Source organism: Lepisosteus oculatus, chromosome 6, assembly GCF_040954835.1.
Source record: "Lepisosteus oculatus isolate fLepOcu1 chromosome 6, fLepOcu1.hap2, whole genome shotgun sequence".
NCBI lineage: Eukaryota > Metazoa > Chordata > Actinopteri > Semionotiformes > Lepisosteidae > Lepisosteus > Lepisosteus oculatus.
Window position 1 is genome coordinate 9,018,334 of NC_090701.1, and position 20,544 is coordinate 9,038,877.

Sequence of the window (20,544 nt, forward strand, 5' to 3'; positions counted from 1 at the left end):
ATGAAATGTTTCTAAAAAGCTAAATTAAAATACCCCCCCCCCCCCCAACTTTGATAAAAGCCAACCCGTCAAACCCACGCACAAAACCTTCAGTTGGTAGTCCTGCTAATATGCCAATAATGACCATAGGTTTCTCTTATTGCTTCTACCGAAAAGAGGAAAATTCAGACCATCGGGATACGAAGAAATAGTTGGGAGTTCCGTTTTTTCTACAACAATGTATTACAACGGTATTTAAGAAAAGCGTAGTACACAAATTCCAGTAGAAAAACGCAAATAAAATCTTCCAACAGACGGCGCAAGTCAATAATGTTAATAATGTTTAAAAACAATGTACCGGCTATGTAGCGCTCTTCGTACAAGTTGTGAATTTAACTTTTAAGTAACGCACTTTAGGAAATCTAAGATTATAAAGCCCAGGCCTACTAAATTATCTAACAAGACAAAACCAAATAATCCATTTTTTTTTCCTTAAAATTAAAAAAGGGGTAATGTTTTTTATTTGATTATTGTATGCACGTCTGCATAGTAGGTTTAAGACTGCCTGACTTGCTGAGCATCCATACATCTGTGAACTACTAGGGGAAAAAAAGACGAGAAAAGTGATACTATTTGCTCATCACATCAAAAACCACCGAGTTATTTTAACAGGTCTGTGCATATGGTTTGTTTAGAGAATATAATTCACTTCATCACCTTCTATAGTAAAATACCGTACTACAGTTTTAGCGAAGGACTTTACCGTCTACTCACATCTTTGGTTCCGACGCTTTCCTTTGTACATAGTCATGCTAATCAAGTCCAGTTTTCTAGACTGTGAACAATTTTCACAACACCAGCGATTTAAAAAAGCAACGGAGCGCTCTGCCTCTTCTCCCGAAGATAGACTAAGGTAAGTACCAGCCCTCCTTTATCGGGGTTTATACCATTCACAAGCCACTAAAGGGGTGTTGCTTTGTGAATTGTCGGTTATCCTGCCAGTGCACAGCTCAACTAGCTGGGAATTCAACAAATAACATTCTACAGCTACAGTGCGTACCAACACTGAGCTCTCCAGTTGTAAAGGCTTCATAGAAAGTCTGCAGTATCCGGTATTTAAAGACTAAAAAACAATTACATTTTTTTCCCGTAGAAAAAATACCTCCCCTTGGAAAACTGAATAACAAATTCACATTTATGATTCCCCTACAAAAGATCATATTCTCCCTCTCATTTTAAAGGACCCTCTACAATGAAAACATTAAATTATACATGAAATATTTGTTTTAATCAGGGTTTAAGAAACTCATCCGTTAAAGAATTTACGAACATGTAAACGCTTGGCAATGATATTGTTTTAATTGTCGTTAGTCTGGTAAAACCGTAATTGCAGTTAGTAGTATTTGTTATTTTTTTAACACGGGAGACCCCAAACTGTTACAGAATGCCTGAGGCTGAATGCATTCTTTTTTACTTTCCAATTCCCAGCATAATAGTTTTGTTTACCTCGACAAACTTGGCTTTTGAATAAATAAATAAAACTACACTGTTTTATCAGCCAACATTCAAAATCTACAACAATTAACCTACAGTATCTTTTGCCACGAATACTGGTAACGTTTTTCATTAGTGCAAACGTCCTATAGAATCTTAACGTATATAGCACGAAAATTATAGCCGGTTAGTCACGCTATTGATCCATTTGAAGTTCCCTAAAACAAGTTTGATTTTATCTTTTAAACGTATGCTTTATTTAGCTTTGCACATACACATTAAAAAGCATAACGTTTTGTACGTTTTTATTAAACGTTATCTGCTTTGATATTGAACTTGCGCAATTAGCAGCACCAGGAAAAAAAGGCTGGTTACCTTCTTATTAACTTCAGTAACAGTATATGAAGTTGCACACCATTACTGCCCATGTCCTCTGTACAAAAACAATACACACCCCTCAAACATAAACCGACTTGTCTCAGAACGTTGTGCAAAGATTAATACAATGAAAAAATAATAATTGGCATGTATTCTGTTAATATATACTAATGTGTAATACTGTATATACATTTATACATCTATAAAACAAATGCAAAGATAGTGATTGGGATACACAAAACTTATTTGGAACTTAATGTAAGACTTCATAATTATAAATGCTGTAATGTTTTGACAAACCAAACGTGGTTTCAAAAAAGTAGTAGCCATCCAATCTATCCTATTTAGTAGCAGTTACAGTATATGATCCAAGAATCTCATTGTGTACTTTCTTGAAGGAAGCCAAATGTTTCAGCTTCACAAACATGATTGGGTGTCTTGTTCCACACACCACAACCCTTTGCCCTCATGTAAAAGGCACTTGTTAAGAAAAGTTATAACCGTGTTAACAAAGAAGACAGCATTGCTCTGGAATCCTTCTAGAGAAGGGCAGTCAGATACATTCATGTATTTACCATCTATATGCTATGTCTTGGAGGGGACCTGATACAGTTTTCAGTATCGTCAAAGAATGCAAAGTTATCCATATGGCTTTTTTCCTAAATCAACAGTGAATTATGAAATTGAATTTTTAGTTCCTTTAAATCTTTTAAATTGCATACAAATGGTGGTGGGAATCAAAAACAAGTTATCTTACCATTTTTTTTCAAAGCGGAAACAATCACTTCTTTATTGTAACAGCTGAATGAAATCCCCGGATCAATTAGCTACTGTTTTAGCGGCCAAATGATGACAGTCTCATCATTATGTTCTTTTGTATCTTATTAAATATTATTATTTTAAGGTTATTTTTTAATATACTGTAATACCATCTAATCTATTAAGTTCTGATCTTTTTACTAGTGGTTTGCATGCTATTGTTTTGTAAATCATGTTTTTCAATTATCAGGTTGTAGAAATTGTTAACAAACAACTTTGCAGTTCCTGTTGATTCAGAATTGCGTATAAGAGAATACATTTCTTAGCCAAATAGAGCATCTTTGGTTTTAAGATGATTTTGAAAAATGTGAGTCTTCTGCAAAATCAGACTCTAATGTGTGAAACTTAACCACGGTTGTTCTTCCCTAAAAACGTCATACAGTGATTCAGTTTTTGCCACTGTGCTTTACAGGGCATCAATTCACATTTGTTCACTTAGCAGTAAACTGAATAATACATCATAACAAATTATTGTCATCACAATCACAACAGCAAAATGTTACTCTAAGCACAACAAGCACAAAATATACGACTGTTTTACATTTCATTTGTTCTGGGGGTGTTACGTGCAATGTAAAAACAAATATTGTATTTCTGGTTAAACTCAATGCTGCCACATAAAGCGAACTGGCAGCAATAAAGACGTGTATTTGTAAGCAATTAAAGACAAAAATGTAGATGTACAATAGTACTTCATTGCTATCCAACACTTTTTATATCACTATATTATTATATTACTATTAGAAGAGTACAATGTATATTCCATTCACTCTGCTAAATCAGCTCTTAATTTATTAACGTTTTAGTAACTAAAATGAATTATGAAACATTTTTAAACTATAATATCAATATCTATTTTTTCATTTTTTGTTCTAAAATACTTATTTTTTATTTTATTAAAAAGTTTACACACAAGAAAAGGCCCATTTTAATCTACCTCTTCATTGCCAATTGGGTCTCTTTTCTACAATGACTAGTCAATATTGAAAATGGGAGTGTAAATATTATATCTCTCTGAGAAGACCTTTAATCCCTGTATTTCAACACATTATCCAAACAAGAGTGTTCTGTTGTTCTTTTTGACTTTTCAATCTCATTAGTCAGGTTTATGAAAAAAAAAAGTTTTCCCATGTATCTTATTTTTTGGGGTAAAAACCTGCACTGATACTATCTGTATAATTTTGATCTCAGTTGCAAGGGGACTTGGGTTGCTAGGGAAACATAAGGAGAGAGAAGATATGTTGGCAGTGTGCTATTTATTCAGCTTTATCTATCAGTTGCTATGTGGCATGGATCTTTATATTTGAAGAAATAAATGTAGGAGTACTTATGCCAACTGAAGAAAAGCTAATTGCAGAGAAAATTGTAAATCTATTCGAAAATCTAGTTTGGAATTCTGTATATACTGTATACAACTGACACCTTGCTGTCAAAAATACTAAAACATTGTCAGTTACATTTTTCATTTGGGGTCAGTCTTTTTCTTTTTTCTGTCATAGTCGATGATAAATTTAGTTTTGATGTATGATGTGAAGTTAATTATCACTCATGGTCTTGTCATGTTAGTTTTCCTTTGAAGAATCCGTACATTCACCACATATTTAAAACCTTACAATGGTACCATTGTCTACGCACATATAGGCCTCGAGGCAGTGTGGCATTATCTGCTGGGCTGCCTGACAGTAAGTGTCATTGAAGCATGTTACTAGGTATTAGGTATTGTATTAGGTAACATTTCATTTTTACACAAGAACTGTCAATTCATTTTTTATTAATTTGTGTTAATATATACACACTTTTCTTTTGTTTCCTTATTATTTCTAAAACTGTGCATTTCATTGCGTATATTTGAAATAAGTCTTTCCTATTTATCATATTGCTTAAAAATCTCAAGTTATTACATTGAAAATGTTTAAGCTCAGACTGACATTTTGAAGCCACATGTTTTCCTTATCAGTGCTGATATTTTATAGTTACAGTGTATTTTCAGATATAATTTGGATATTTTTAATCAGATAAAACTGGAAGAAAAGTTCATTTTTAATAACTTAGTCATATCCAGCTAATTATCATTATGAGACTTATATTATAAGAGATACTGCATAAAACTAAAACTTCGCTCCCAAGTGAATCTGCAAAGATCATTGTAAAAACAGCAGGTTTAAGTCTTGAACTGTAGGTAAAAATCCATATACTTTTTTTAAAGTCAATCAGTCTTTGTTATAACGTCCTTTGCATCAGGTTGCCAGAGAATACTTTAAATAATTATGTGGAAATTATTTGCAGGTATAGTAGAAATATATCTTTGGGGATTCAAGGGCCAATGACTACCAAGGCAATGAATTTAGTGATGAAAGGCATGTTGTGGACTGTGATTTGTTCCAAAGGTATTTCACCACCACTGGGCAGGTTAACTGATCAAAGTATATTTATAATCAAAGTTCCTAAAAACTCTTAATCTAAGGGCATAATACTGGTAGTGTACTGGAGCACTCGCGGAGGTTTGGGTATCCTGAACAGTGTCATATGTCACCTGGACACAGACTCATCGCCAGATGTGGACCCCAAGGTGAGAATCCAGCCAGTTGAAAGATTAATTAATGGGGTAGATGTTCAAGTGATCAGTATGTATCTAAGTTGAATGTATTGAAAAGAAATTGTGTCAATCTGGCATACAATTTCTGATCTGAAAAAAATATTCTATAGACATATTTTTAATATGAGGATCAACTGATAGTTTTGATTTAAACATTATACTACATTATGTGTTGTACTGTAGATTTATCTTTACAAGAAATTAGAACATAAAGAACTGAAACAAACTCTTATTGACCTAGTATGGTACCACAAGACTGCAGTCACTTCCAGTTCTAAGTGTTTTTTTTCTCTGTGGTTATTTAGATCTCAGCACTGGATGTGATTAATAACTACGTACTGTAGGTAAAAATATAAGTAAGGTCCCCAACAGGAAGAGGGTCCAAGGTTGAACTTTGTATTTAGGAAAAATGACAAACTGTGTAAGTTTGAATCCCCAGCCATTAAAACTGTAACATTAACTGTTAACATTAACGGTTTTACTTGTGTCAGAATATTTGAAGACACACTAAAGGACCCTTAATTGATTGAACACTGTAATTCAATATGCATAGATCAATGTTTAGTTGTGCGTCAATATAAAACACCTAACATCTAAGAGGACATGGTTGTATTATGACCTCATTATATATTATGTGTGGATAATATTACTATGCAATACAAATAAAAAATAACGTTATTGACATGTTTATATTTGTGGAACATAATGTATAAAAATGATTTACCTGGAGGGACACTTGTATTATCGGAATTATGCAACACCTAAACCTTATGGAGCTCATATAATGCACGTAAATTTCAATGTCAAACTAAAGAAAGTCCCACAGCTGTCTTTGCTGTAAACTGACAGCTTTATTTTCTTTAAAGTGCAATGAAAAAACAAAGAAAAACATTGTTTTATTTTTGCACAGATGTTCAAATGTCTGTTTGAAGGATATGCTCAGGAGGTTTCTCAATTAAAAATAAACTGACATTACCAGGAAAGAAACATAATCTAATGGAAATTACAAATGTTTGACAATGATTTCTGAAAGATTTTGGGTTTGATTAAAAGATTCTCGTAAATTGAATTGAATTGCATATTCAGTTTTTGATTGACTAGCCCTCAGTTGATTCTCCATTGAGATGTTAGACTAATGAATATGTTATATTATCCAATTATAATTATATCATATAATATATGCAGATATATAATAATAATATTGTGTGTCCTAAGTCCAAGTGAGCTCCAACTTTGTACCCAGATTCCAGATAGGTTTTAGGTGCCGTGAATTAGGGGCTAAAGATCACATGAATTTTGACTAACTGTGGCAAAAGCTTATTCAAATAGTAAATGGAGAGCTTAGTTATACTGAAAACCAAAAGAAGCTCATAGGTTTTTAAGAATGTAAGAACATTTAGATTATTGATGTTGAACTTTAGAAGTGCAATGGTTAGCATTGCTTCCTTTGCTGGGGACCTGGGTTCGATTTTGAACCTGGGATGCTATCTGTGAGGAGTTTTAATGTTCTTCTTTCCTTTGTTCACGTGGGTTTCCTATGGGTGCTCTGGCTTCCTCCCATAGTCCAAAGATATACTGGCAAAATTAGCACTGGTGTGAGTGTGTGCCTTGGCATCCCCTCCAAGGTGTATACCCCAGCTTGTGCCCTTTGCTGGCCGGCATAGGCTCTGACTTGGGTGAAAAAGTTAGAAAATGGATGGATGAGTGGATGTTTTCATCCATCGTTTTCATCTTAAGAAGAACGTGGGCTAAATGTCACTCTCTTTTTTGCTGAAATTCCCTATGTTCTTATGGTAAATGGTAAATGAAACTTATTTCCAAATGAGTTTCTATTCTTTTCTTAATTATCTGCTTCTCCAAGTATGTAGATAGTAATGCAGGCATGTATTGTATTTCTATGTATGGTAAGTCCTGTACATTAATGAACATACTGTATATATAGTATACAGTATTCATCTTCATACTACCAAAAGCATACTAAAAATAGATCCAGTGCAATTTATTAATCATTTATCTCACTTCGATTTTGTTTTAGTTGCATCCAACTTAAAAGTAATTGATTTATATCCAGAGAGATCAAAGTAAGGCACAAACAGTCATGGTCATCTTTAGAGCACTACACATTAGATATTATTAAAACACAGCAATGGCACAGCTTTAATCAGTTAGAAAAGATGTAATCAATTTTAACTTGTTGGTACTCAAAAACTACTAGACCAGTGCAATACCCCTCCTGGATTTCACAGCAGGAAGGTCAGAAAGTCAATAACACATGCCAGCGCCGTTAATAAAAGAGCTTTTACCATAATCAACATTATGCTGGGCTCACTCAGCAAATTGAAAGAGTGACGCTTCCTGGCCCTATTTAAAAGGACTCTCAAGTATTACAGGTGGTATTATTATGACACAGCAGCACAAATTAGAACAGTTATCACAGTGTTACTACAGCTAGACAATGAAGTTGCTCTCCAGGACAATATTTATACATATAAAGGCCATGCCCATAACAGCAATAGTGCAGAATTCTTATTAAAAACATGAAATGGATGAAACACAGACACAAATCTTCAGGAAGCACACAGACACCCAAAAAGGTTTTATTTAAGTTTCAGATCTTCCTTCCTGCCAAGCCAAACAGTATCAGCGTACAAATTCAGTAATACACTTATTAACAAATATAAACAAGACTTTTTCTTTGCTATTCTCAATCACACAATGAGTACCTTCCAGTTGTAGCTAAGAGGGCTATTTTTCATCAGCCATATCTTTTAAAAGAGCTATAACTCAGTTAGCCTGTGGAAGTCTGTTCCAGGCTGTGTGAAGGTATGCTGTCACATGAACAATGAAGACAAAGTGAGGAGAACTGAAGTGAAAGAACCATTCGGGAGCTGTAATTTTAGGTATCGTGTGCTCAGAAGTATGCTTTAAAACTGTATGTGTTTTAAGATTTATAATTTGTGGAAAGCAGGCTTTGACGCAGTAAAATAAGAGTTTAAGAAAAGTACAATGGAACGTCCTATTAGAGGGAAACATATGATACCTTTAATTACTTATTATCCAATAATTACATATGGATATACAGTATATAATACAGTATATTATTATATATTACACACAAATACACCACATGAACTATGAAGAATATAAAATAAAAGGAATTGCCAAATCTGAGAATTTCAAGATCACAGACAATAGAAGAGACTAGGGAAATGAGTGAAAGACTTCAAGGCATCTTTTAACAAAAAAAAAAAAGATGGAATTCTTCGATTATTATAATGCTAGCAACCAAATGAGCGAGAAGGATTGAATAGCTTCCCCCGCTTTGTGACCTTTTTATGGTATAAAATAGGAAATAGGAACAGATTTCAAGCATTAGGTCAAAAACATCTTTAAAAGGAAATAAACAGAGTAACATTTGAAAAGATAAGGTGCAATGACAATGATGAATATGCTCAAATACAGTAAGTAAAAGAATGAGCCCTTTTTTCATAAGCAAAGAAGTATAAACTAAACTTCGCCTAGAGGAGCCAAGGGAAAAACAAAACAACAAAGGACCAAGTAGTTAAATGCTTTTACCACGCCAGGAGAATCAGGGAAAAATGCAAGAAACAGAAGAAATAGAAGTGACTGGTCTAACGTGAGTTTCAGGTGATTCACTGTACTACAAATGTAATGAACTACAGTACCTGAAATATTGCAAATAGAGAATGATAGTGAAAAATACAACTCTAGTCAATATGCTTCATTCTGGAGAGACAGAAAAGATTAAAGAGTTGTAGGTGTAGCAATAAATACTGGATATAAAAACATTCAGGTGCAGGAATACAACCTAGGTGAGAGCAGTTAATATAAAACACACCTAACTCTTTTAAAATTAATTATGCGCCAACAAAAAAATGCATTATTTAAAAACAGAATAATTATCTTCATATATAAAACTCCCACTCATTTCAGAAATATGTTAAAACCTACAACATTTCCACAATATACAATTATATGGAAGTATCTAGTTTATGTATTAACACCAACAATCAATTATTTCTGGTTGTCTCCACAAAATGACAACTGTGAGACCGTTTATAATTCATTTATGATTAAATTAGAAACTAACTTTAAAATATATGTATATACAGCATATTACTTCATGAGAAACAAAATGTCTAAATTCAGGGAACCGCAATGAAGTAAAAAACAGCATCTAATTATGCTAATTTATTTATGGAGAAATAGAATTACCTAAGCATTAACAGAAAGACTATTTCTGGTTAGTGCTGCATGCAGATTTATATATACTTGCAAGCACACAGGAATGTATTAAAGAGACAGGACTAATCAACCTACACACCATGTTTTTGATAGGTGGGTGGAAACTGAAGTAGACAAGCACATTCTAATGCCAAAATGACATCCCAGTTCCAAAGATCTGTGAAAGTGGGAAACATCCATCACATTGGTTCATGTTTATAATTATAACAACACCTATTTAAATCTCATATTTAACTTCCTGATATTTACCTTATCTGGCATGACAATTCCGGGGAACTACAATGATTTGTACAATAGATTACAGAAGCTTAAACAAACTTTATTTTAGTGTGAATTCAAGTCAGACATCTAAACTATATTATACAGTACCTTTCTTGACATACTGCTTTCCAACACTGATACAGTAGTAATTGTATACCTTAATATTATGGTGAATGCATACATTTGCTTCTTTAAAATGAAATGACTTAAGTGAGGTTTTATGTGGTACAAGATTACAAAAACAGCAAATAAAATTTTACTTTGCAAAGTGAAATATTGTCCTCCAATATAAGCCACAAATTGATAATTCACCTTTGTTTGCATTTTTCTAATACTGAAAATTCAAATAAAAAGCAGAAAGGTCTCCAAACACTTGTATTATTTCTTGTGATTCATACAATTGTTTTAGTACTACAAGCTTCTGTAATAAACTTTGTTTTACTCACTAATTTCACGAACTGTAACAGGAACTAGCAAAAGCCTTCAGTGTTTGTACAAAGCAGAAATATTCAGGAGCAGGTGTCTTAACATGCTCTCGAAGCAGGGGAAATGGATGAAAAAAATAAATTCTGTTTGTCAACATTACAGAGAACAACATTATTATGCAGGGAAACAGGTGCTACTGCACCTGGGTCATTACCATTATTAGTATGGTGAACAGGAACCATAACTCAAATGAATCATGACTGCATTTAAAAGCCATACATTAAGAAAACTGTAAGCAGTTGAGCTTAAAAATTGAAACCACTGAACCTGCAGTTTCATCACAGGGAATTAATGACTTCTGCCTCTGTACAGCTGTAGCACTCATGCTAGTAGCTAGTGCACTCCATCTGGTGGACTGAACCGAAGCATGCACTGAGAACACCTTTTCCTATTTTATTTATACTGTATCCTCTACACTAGCTGTCTTTATGACTCCCCCACCTGCTACATACAGATAAAGTAATACTATCTTTCACAACACAAAAGGCTGTTTTTCTGGACTGTTATATTTGGCAAAGTTGAATTGGCATTGTCATAATATATATAGAACGCATTCAAAATGTAAAGCCAAAATGTAATACAAATTAAACAATCAAAAAATCTATTTTGTTTTAGCAATTACATTAGCAAAAGCCATTTTTGCTAAAGCCAATTTTCAGCAAGCATCAGTTAAAACTGTCACAAGTGTCTCTCGCTAAACTAGTGGTAAGATATTGCAAAAAAAAAACAATGTGCTATCTAATGAGCATCAGGACTATAAAAAAAGAAACAACATAAGTGGTTTTCTGCTTCACAGCACATCCTAGCACAACTTATTGAAAAAAAGAGAATACTACCTTGCTTCACTGGATAATGTAACTGCCAAAGCTGCTGTTCGGTGAGAAAACAAGGCAACATGCTCAGAAATCGTGGAACAAGCTTTGTGAACAAATTCTGGTCTTTTTGTATGAAAGAAGACCTCCAAGGAAACTAAAAAGACATGCCCTACATGTCAGCATTCTGAGGATGGCATCATCAATAATGATACGCAACAATAGATAATTAAATGTGATACAATTGCTGCCTGCATTCACATAACACTATCATTTCATATAGTGTTATTTTTCTATAGTCTAATAGATCTCCAGTACTTGTGCACCTTGTTAAAAATTCTGTCAGGATGAAAATATTATGGATAATATTACCTCTGACAAAACAGCAGCAAATGATGGCTTTCCACCAGAGCTGCTCAGACAAGACCTACCGAAACTTTTGCATGCCTGCATGAAGGCTGAATTCTCCAGAATGTCAGATATGCCTTTATTAACCTTCAGATGTCTTTGATCTAGTCATCAGAAGTGACAATTAATAAGTTACTGTCAAAAATGTGTTGTCCTGCTAAAGTTCTACTGCATTTTTACAAGTTGCAAACAGCCAAACACAAAATGTAAAAAAGCTATTTCCTGAGTTTTGACTAGACACTGCAATGAAACAGGACTGAATACTAGCATGAACAGGATTTGGCATTTTCTTTTCTCGCCTTCTCAGATATGTACTTAGAGCTGATGATTCTTGGATCCTGATCACGTCTAGGATAGCTGGAGGCTCGTTCAACAGAAGACGTTTCCTTCAAAAAAGCTGAATGTATAATCCTTTTTAGTCAGTTACTTGTTTTTCGCAGATTATACTGCCTCAATGGATGGATAAGTTCTCCGATATATGGACAAAATATATAAGAAAATATAAAAGAAAACTAAATGGTAAAAAAAACTGTGTTGTTATCACAGGGTACTGTTACCCCCCTTATATTCACACCAACAAAGTGGTTTTGAAAACTTTTAAACATATCAAAAAATCATTTTGAGTCATTTTGCTGTTTTGGATGAACCATTGCCAATCCTGTTAACCTTGAACTTGATGCATGTATTAGAAAATGTGTGGCAAGTTTAACATTTGCCTGGAAAAACAGGGTTTTTCATAATTCCAAACGTTAGTGTCTATAGAGCTTCCATTCTAAGTTACTCTACTCATATGAAATCTGGGCTACCTGCTTGGCACATGGACATTGATCAATTTCCATATTCACTGTCTTTGCAAAGTTCTGGACATACAATGGACAAAGGACATGACAGACAACCAAGTCCCTCAAATCACAGACCTTTAATGAATCCAAACATTGTGGGATGCCTGAAGGTTGCACTGGCCAGGCTATGTTTGATTATGTGTAATGTAATAAAAGTGCCAAAGTCATGTATTTATGGGCTAGTTTAAAGACTGCCCTTGCACAAAAGGCAGACTTAGTCTTTGCTTAACAGTAAAGGTTAAGTACAGTCTGAAGAAGTTCAAGATACCCAGAGATAAATGGCTGAATAAAAAACAACTCATGACAAGTGTAGGGACAGCAGATGCAGGACAGCAAGACCTCTCAAATACCCACACACATTAAATGTAAGTCCATCTATTTTTCTAACGTAGGTCTGGGATTGTTTTGTGTCAGTAGCAAATACCCTTTGCAAATGTCTTTACTATTGGCAGAGAAAAGTATTTGTGGATATCCCCCATTTGCGAGACTTTTTTGGAACCTATCCCCACAGGGTATCCTGGACTTTCTTGCAAAGATGAGGCAATTAAAAAAATATATTAGTTCCATTCATTTCTTACCACATCAACCACATCTCCAAACACCAGCTGTGTCACTGTCTGGAGGTGGGTTAAAAAATGTACTACTAGAAATTTTTTTTATTTATTTATTGTCTCGTGTTATGGAAAAAAATGAATTATTTTTAATTGTATTCCTCTTTCTGCCTCTTTCAGTCCTTGCACCACCATAAGGGGAAGAGCAGGTACAGTATTTGTCATTTTACGCACTGTGAGTTTTGCAGTGTCTGTACAGAAGAAGTGGTCACCACTGTCACTGGCAAATCTGCAATATCACAGGTGACTGACAAGTCATGGATCACTGTCCTGAGGCCCACCGAGCTTAGCCTGGCTGATTCAAGCCCACCCAGCTCATACAGCCACTTCCCCATCATTTTAGGGAATTACATTCACTACAGCTAAAATCACTCCCACACCAAATCTTCAGATCAGGGACGTCCACACTACAGAGTTGGGTGTGCAATCTAAAGAGCACTTTTACAGCGGGTGTCTTTGAGAGGTCCTCATTGGAGACTTAAGGCACACCAGGGGGCATGGCGATCTAATGAGCAACTGGGCTATGCCGTAGTGTACTGACACTGAGATGCTTGGGGATGAGACATTATCTGGATCATTTTTGTGAAGGTTAGATGCCAGGGTAGATCTAATTGTACAATGGACACCTAAACAGTTGATAGCCACATAAACTAGAGGAAATTCACTGACCAATAAAGCATATGGTAATAACCCCTAATTATCTAATTAAACTCTAATTAAAACAGGAGGTAATCTAGATATCAGGCTGAGTTTAAGCCTAATGGGAGGCTGTAAAAATCACTCAGATATGAATTGCCATTAGTAGTGATATATATTGTAAATGTACTTCACAAAAATATATGTGAGAGAACACATAATGAGCTTTCAAAATTATTTATTTTTCTAAAATGAAAATAATGACAGGCATTCTGTGTTAGTTTTACCCCTGTTTTTTTCACTTCAAATTAGCAGACTAACATACAGTATGTTCATAATCCAGTGGTTTACAGAAGAGTAATATTTGATGTGCAGACACAAAGCAGCAAAGAGAAAACATATTTTTTAAATAAACTTGTTCAGAATACATTACTGTCTGCGTAATATAATTTTACCCAGGCGAAGTTATTGAAGGAGCCACTCATGCAAAGAGCAGAGTGAATTTGAGAAGTGTGAGGCAGCAGGGGTGCCAAATCAAGTCTCATGTTATATAATGTGTCCTGGAATTATGGTACTTGAAATGGCATATATATATATATTTCTTTTGAGATGTTTATAATTCCTGAGTGACAACTCCTTTGCAAAAAAATCTTTGCAACTTTAGCCCATTGTAGCAGGTTGGAGTTTCATTCTTTTTACTCCACTCCACCATACAAGTCACTATTTGAAAACTCTACCAGCTAATTTTCTATCGTCCTACTTATAAAACAACCCCAGAAATTCCATTTGCCAGATCTGTCTTTCACTGACAGCAGTAGACAACATGATGTCAAGCTACTGTATACACTGATTTTCTACTCACTGATTTTCTTAGGGCAGTTTAGATTTTGTTTCATCTGTCTTTCTACTCTTCATCATAGCTCCTTTAGCCAGTCTTCATGTTTTAGTAGAAAGGACCAAGGAGAGATTGTTTCCATGCTGAAAAGTAAAAAGAAAAAAAGCAAAATGTTTTGGCTGTGACAGAGAACAGAAAATGAGGGATAAGAAGAACAAAAGAAAGAGTGGGAAAATGGAAGGGAGTGGTGAGAAAGTGAGTCCAAAGAAATAGGTACAAATATCAGGGAATGTGCTGAACAAAATGTGAAAATGAATGGAGAAATTAGAAGGAAATTAGATGGCCATTGTGAGCTGGAATAAGGTATGAAACTAATTTGGGCTTCTGACGTCTTTCTGGAGTAGGAGTCTTGAATCCCTGTGAAATGACAAAGATAGAGAGATCAGTGTAATCATGACTAGAAAGGTAAAATTAGGAACTTGGAGAGTTCACTGATCCTCGCTGTGTTATATTTTAATGCTCATTCTAAGCATTTTTAATATGTTTGTTCCAACAAAATGTGGAATTCAGAAGCAGCCTTATTGCTCATTAAGAATCAGTTAGCCTCAGATTTGAACCATCAATCACTGTCTTCTCTTTCAGCTGTTTTCCCCATCTGCCTTGGCTACTTTTAAAGCATAGGAAAACAAGAAAGGATACAAAGGAGATGAGGCCATCTATCTCTTTTGGTTATGACCAGCATTTTGATCTGAGGATTTCATCTAGCCATTTCTTTAAAGGAGCCAGGGTATCAGCTTAATAGTTTTATTCAGGCTGACACAATGATTTGTGTAAATGGTTCCTGTTCCTACTGTTAAATATTCTTTGCTGCTGTTTCCACGTTTATCCTCTGGTTTGCTTTTCACTATTAATTCTAAAGATATTCATTAGTTTGACAGTGGATTGTCTTTGAATATTCGGAATCAAGCCCCTTTGTAATTTTAAATGTTCAAGACTAAAAGATAAGTCAAATTTGTTAGAGATCAGAAATGTATGTCAGTGTTCTCTTGACTGATTCTAAAGCAGTGATATATTTTTGTAATGAAATGACCAAAACTGAACACATTATTCTAAATAAGTAAATGTATTTAGTGCATTGTACAATTCTAACAATCCCTTGTTTTAAGATCATGTGTCTTTAGCGTGCCCAGTGAATCAGGTCCCCATTTACCTACAACAGTTACTTCTTGTGTCACATTGTAAACTACTCCAAATCAGAAGATGGTGAACTTTCAGATTCTGGATAATTGAAAGGATACACTCACAGAAAAGCCTGAGACATACAGTACCACAAGAAAATATCCAGATGCAAGTTTATTTAAACGGGAAGTCATCAATAGGTTAATTCATTACAGAGCTGACGGTTTGTGCACAGGAAAATAAGAATTTAAGATTTCATAGTATGCTAGAGTCTTGCAATTGCTTGAGATATCGTCTTTGATATGCAAAGCACAAGAATAAGTGCTCTAAAGCATTTTAAAACTTAGGATAATTATTTGAGACACTTGCATAATGAATGGAAAAAAAACATGCAGGCCAGCTTAGACATTTGGTCACCATGAATTAAAAAAATAACATAAAATGTCACCCCTGTAATTACAATGTGTGCCACAGTGTGGCACTTTAAGACTATATATTATACTGAACAAACATAAGCAACTGTAAAATAATTTTATTTTCACTATATTAAGGCAGCTTGTTTTCCCAAAATTGATTAATTAGAGCAAGTGCATAAGTAATCTTATGCAGATTGAAAATTTATGATTAGCATTTCAAAGTTAATAATCAGGTAAATACTTTTTCTCCTGAGATGTGAACAGTTGGTGAATAAACACATAGAAATATCACTGTACAGTAGGAGCTTGACATTTGTGAGTGTTCAGTGCAGAGAACCAGTGTGAATAGCCAAATTTACATATAACCAAACCCACCCCTATGTGATGTAGAGTACTACAGTATATATATGTATGGTTAAAAGATGTAAGCCTCCCTTTAATGATATTCAAAGTATGTATTGGTTTAAAATTAATTAAAATCAACTAAAACAAATGGCAGCAATCACAAAATTATAGAAATCAGATATGAATCCCTCTGAATCTGCATCCAGTGCATGCCTGTGCTGTCTTTGCCTTCCCAGCTATTTTACCTGCTTCATGATTAGCATGCCCCACTGTACTGAAAAGGGCAACAAAACTATTAGTGAGCCTGTAAAGTCATTCCCCATGCTGCCAACACAAAACTGGGAGTGCTCATTACAATACAAAAGCAAGACGAGACTGAGATGTGGATGCTGGGTAGTGGGTACTAGGGCAAGGGCCAGAGAGAGGATCACTCACTAGCTAGATTCGTCTCACAACCCCAGTCTGCCTTGCGGCTAATTTGAAAGTTGTGCTTAACAACCTTCAGCTTTGTTTCATCCTACTCTGCTCTTCTTCCATTCAAAAAACCTGTTGGCCAGACCGAATCACAAATAAGCGAAAGAACTAAGTATAATTAATTTTGTAAGGGAAGGGAACCTAACACTTTTCTGAGACTGAGAAATGTTTTGTTAACTAAAGGTACACAAACTATTGTTGCAAACAAACATTTTTATGGATAGTTTCTCTGAGTTTGTGCTTTTAAAGTTGTTTGCTTTGCAATAAAATCAATTTAGAAAAGCTTAATACTCTTATCTTTCCCTCTGGTGAGGGAATACAACATGAAATAATGAAAAATAGTGTATTCAAATAAATACCTGAGAAATTTTAAAAGGAAATTTAAATAGATCCACAAATATGAAAAATCTAACTCTGTTCCCTACATTTAGTCCCTTAAGTACTTAACTGTTATGTTTTAGTTACAAAGGAGGCAACCAGCAGTGTGATAGGTTTCAAAAACTGTAATACAGTTCCTTCCAATTTCTCTTTATACTTCCTGCTGTGTGTTTTTTTTTTAAAAGCATTGATGGCATGGGCTGACATGGGAATTTCCATGGAAATTCTAGCTCCATAACTCCAAAGTCAAGCTTTCTGGTCTCCACTTTATTGGGGTTTGTGACAAGGCAGCAGGAAAGCGTGTGGTGCTAACATCATGAGACAAACTCCTGACTGCAAAAGTAGGAAGCCATTGGGCCCATCATGCTCATTTTTTGTTAGTAGCCTAGTGACCTCAAGATTTCAACCAACCATTTCTTAAAGGGTCACAGCAAATCTGCTTCAATAACATGGTTATACAATAACAGAAGTAATTACTGTTCCCTTTCAAAATGGATTGCAATCATTACTGAATAGGAAACCAACATACCCTAGCCACTGCGAATGGATGATAGAGGTCACAGATCGGGAATTAAAGAGCAGAAGGATCAATGAAAGGGCAATAGAAGAAGTTAAGGTTGCACAGAGCGTCATGCTGTATTCATACTGTTTAGCTTGTAGAACGAGGTGAACGTAAATGAAGAAGTTCATGCTATGTTGATCTGATTATATTTCGGTTGTATTGTTAATACAGTAACTGCCACAACCAATATACTGTAGCCAGATGTTTTTTAAATGCGTCATTATGCGCATTGTGAGCATGTGAAACCCTATTGACTTAAGTATTTGAGCCACCATAGATCAAGGATTAGGCAGCTTTTTGGGTGCAAAGAAATATATCAAGCAGAATCCTCAGAAAGTGCACAGTGTCACTGGTGGAGGTGTCAAAGATGCTTTAGAATGGAAGAAAGGCAGTGCAGAGTGAACTGCAAGTGGTACGATTCCATTATTTTGGTAAGGACCCATTAACCTTATACCACTTTATGCCATGAGCACATACAGTAACATATTGTTAGGTGGCAGTCTGAACCACCAATAAATGAACCTAAAACACACCTTATACAGTATATGATACCTTCCAGATGTACAGTATTCATAGCCCTAATGATTTAGGAACAAAAAACTTGTTTGGAGGTTTTAATGTCTTTCCAAAGACATATAAATGAAATGTCTAAAGATGTTAACAAACAACAGACATGGGTGTTTAAAGATGTTAAAGCATTTAGTTTTGTGTGGACATAAAGAAAGAACCGCAATTAGCAATTCTTGCGAGATACTATGACTCAGATGGATTTCAAGTAGAGCTATGCAATCCATAGTTGGAGATATACTGCCTAAAACCCATGCATGGCACAAATACAGGGAAAGATAACGCTACAAGGTTTATTACTTTTGAGGAAAAAGGAATTGACATCAAGAAAATGTTTTTGTTTCAGATGACAGTGCCCTCCTATGGTCGGAAAAAAGAACGGATTCATAAAAGGTCATTGTGGATCACATTGGCCTCCCTATGGTAAATTTTCACTGGATTATTCATCGGGAAAATCTTTGTGCCAGGAGCTTAATACAGTCATGTGATAACTATAGTAGTGAAAATAGTTCATTGTCTAAGCCACGGGAAGGTTTTGGCATGCTTCGGCATGCGTGATGAAAATGGGTTGCAAAGGTTTCTAGACAATTCACATATGAATGAATTTCAGGATTTCCAACATTTTGGCCTAATCTTTTCTCTGATTAAACCAAAGAGCTTTGACATGGATTTTGCAGTGTTTCAGTAGATGAGTTTTTAGCCTTTTGAAATGCAGCTAATTGAATTACAGTGCTCAGACTAATGAAACTCAAAGTTTGAGGATATGTAAAACACTCCTCGAGCTATTGAAAGTGATCACTGCATCCCTATCGTGATCTGTTGGATATTTCTGCCACTGAACTTTGACTGTTGGAGAAAAGTGGGATTTTTGCATCAGCATTTGGATAAACACACCTCTGTGAACAGGTATTTTCACACATGAAGTTCGTTTTTTGTTCCTTTTGTAGCCAGTTAACAACTGAACACTCAGAGGCATAAGCGCTGCTTAAAGTGTCAAGCTACGAGCCTCAGATTGGAGAACTCAGCAAGGAAAGCAAGGGTAAAGATCCCATTAGATGGAAAGAAATGCATGTTCATTTCTTTATTTTAGATATTTTAATGTTAAATTGTATTTATAAAAAAGTAAGTAGGGCTATTATTGACATTAAAAGAGTATCAATGGCATGCACATCCAGGGGTTGCCAACAGCTGCTCTAGACAACCCAAGTCCTTCACCATTTACATTGACTATTTACATCACAATTAATTAGCCCCATGTGAAAACCCCAACATTCCAATCAATTCTATAATTCCACTATATAAGAACTTACAACAGGCGATCTGTGTGGATGTACACAAGTCTTTAAACAGCTGTTTTTTCAGGCTCTAGCAGTGGCCTCATTGTCACTGTAGTCCCTCCACAGGGCCATCTGATACACTAATTAAACTAGACACAGGTAAAGTTAGTACTTCAGTATCTGAGGCACTTAGAACCATGCAACAATATTGTCTTATGCAAAGCAATATTTAATATATTCTCTAAAATGAAAGCAGCAAGGAGGAAAAAGTCAAGCTGCAGCTTTCTGAAATATTTAACATGCTTAAAATGTAGGCATTGGATAGATGCAACAACATCAGTTTATGTCCTACCTGCCCTACTGTTCATATGACACCTTTTCCCTTACCATCACTCCAGTTCTTCAATGCATTATTTATCTTTTTATGTTCTTTCACTTCAGATGTGAGAAGTGAAAGCTAAATTCCTTCATAAATTCTATTGAAACCATGCACTGCTGTCTACAGATAACTAAACCTATTGTGCCTTTGACAAATTTGACTCATTTCACAGTAAAGATAAAGTCCTCCCTGCACTGTTAGGTTTGAAAACTTTACCTGCTCCTTGCTCGTTATTACATAAATTGTACAGTATCTGGAAAGCTTAATAGGTTCTGTCCTTTCTGCCTTCATTATCTTTCAACTCAATCAATTGCAAACAGCCTCCCTGTCCTTTCAATTTTAATTTTTCCATTGTTTTTTTTTTTACTTTTCATTGTTTGTTGCCAGTAACTCATAATGTTATCCAGTCTATTTAATCTCCTTTAGGTGTGAATTGTCAAGCAGAACTCCTCTCCAGAGGGATTTGCAGAACTATTGACTGCATCAAGTATCCTGCTGTTGACAGGAAACATAAAAATAAGAAACAAACAAAAGGACTCGCATT

The 20,544-nt window shown here is 35.0% G+C and overlaps 1 protein-coding gene across 6 annotated transcripts in view; it reads right to left on the reverse strand.

Annotated features, from left to right (window-relative positions):
* The window catches only part of LOC102686071 (RALY RNA binding protein like), a 162,035-nt gene that overhangs the window by 46,135 nt on the left and 95,356 nt on the right, over positions 1-20,544 (reverse strand). For 2 of the 6 annotated variants that reach the window (XM_069190939.1, XM_069190938.1), the window contains exon 2: positions 14,451-14,840. The exons of 3 other annotated variants lie outside the window; for them this stretch is intronic. In XM_069190939.1, the coding sequence (XP_069047040.1) occupies positions 14,451-14,484 (34 nt within the window). In that variant the 5' untranslated portion in view covers positions 14,485-14,840. Of the gene's footprint in view, positions 1-753; positions 979-14,450; positions 14,841-20,544 lie in introns of those variants that run through there. One more of the 6 variants, XM_069190937.1, reaches the window with a different exon arrangement.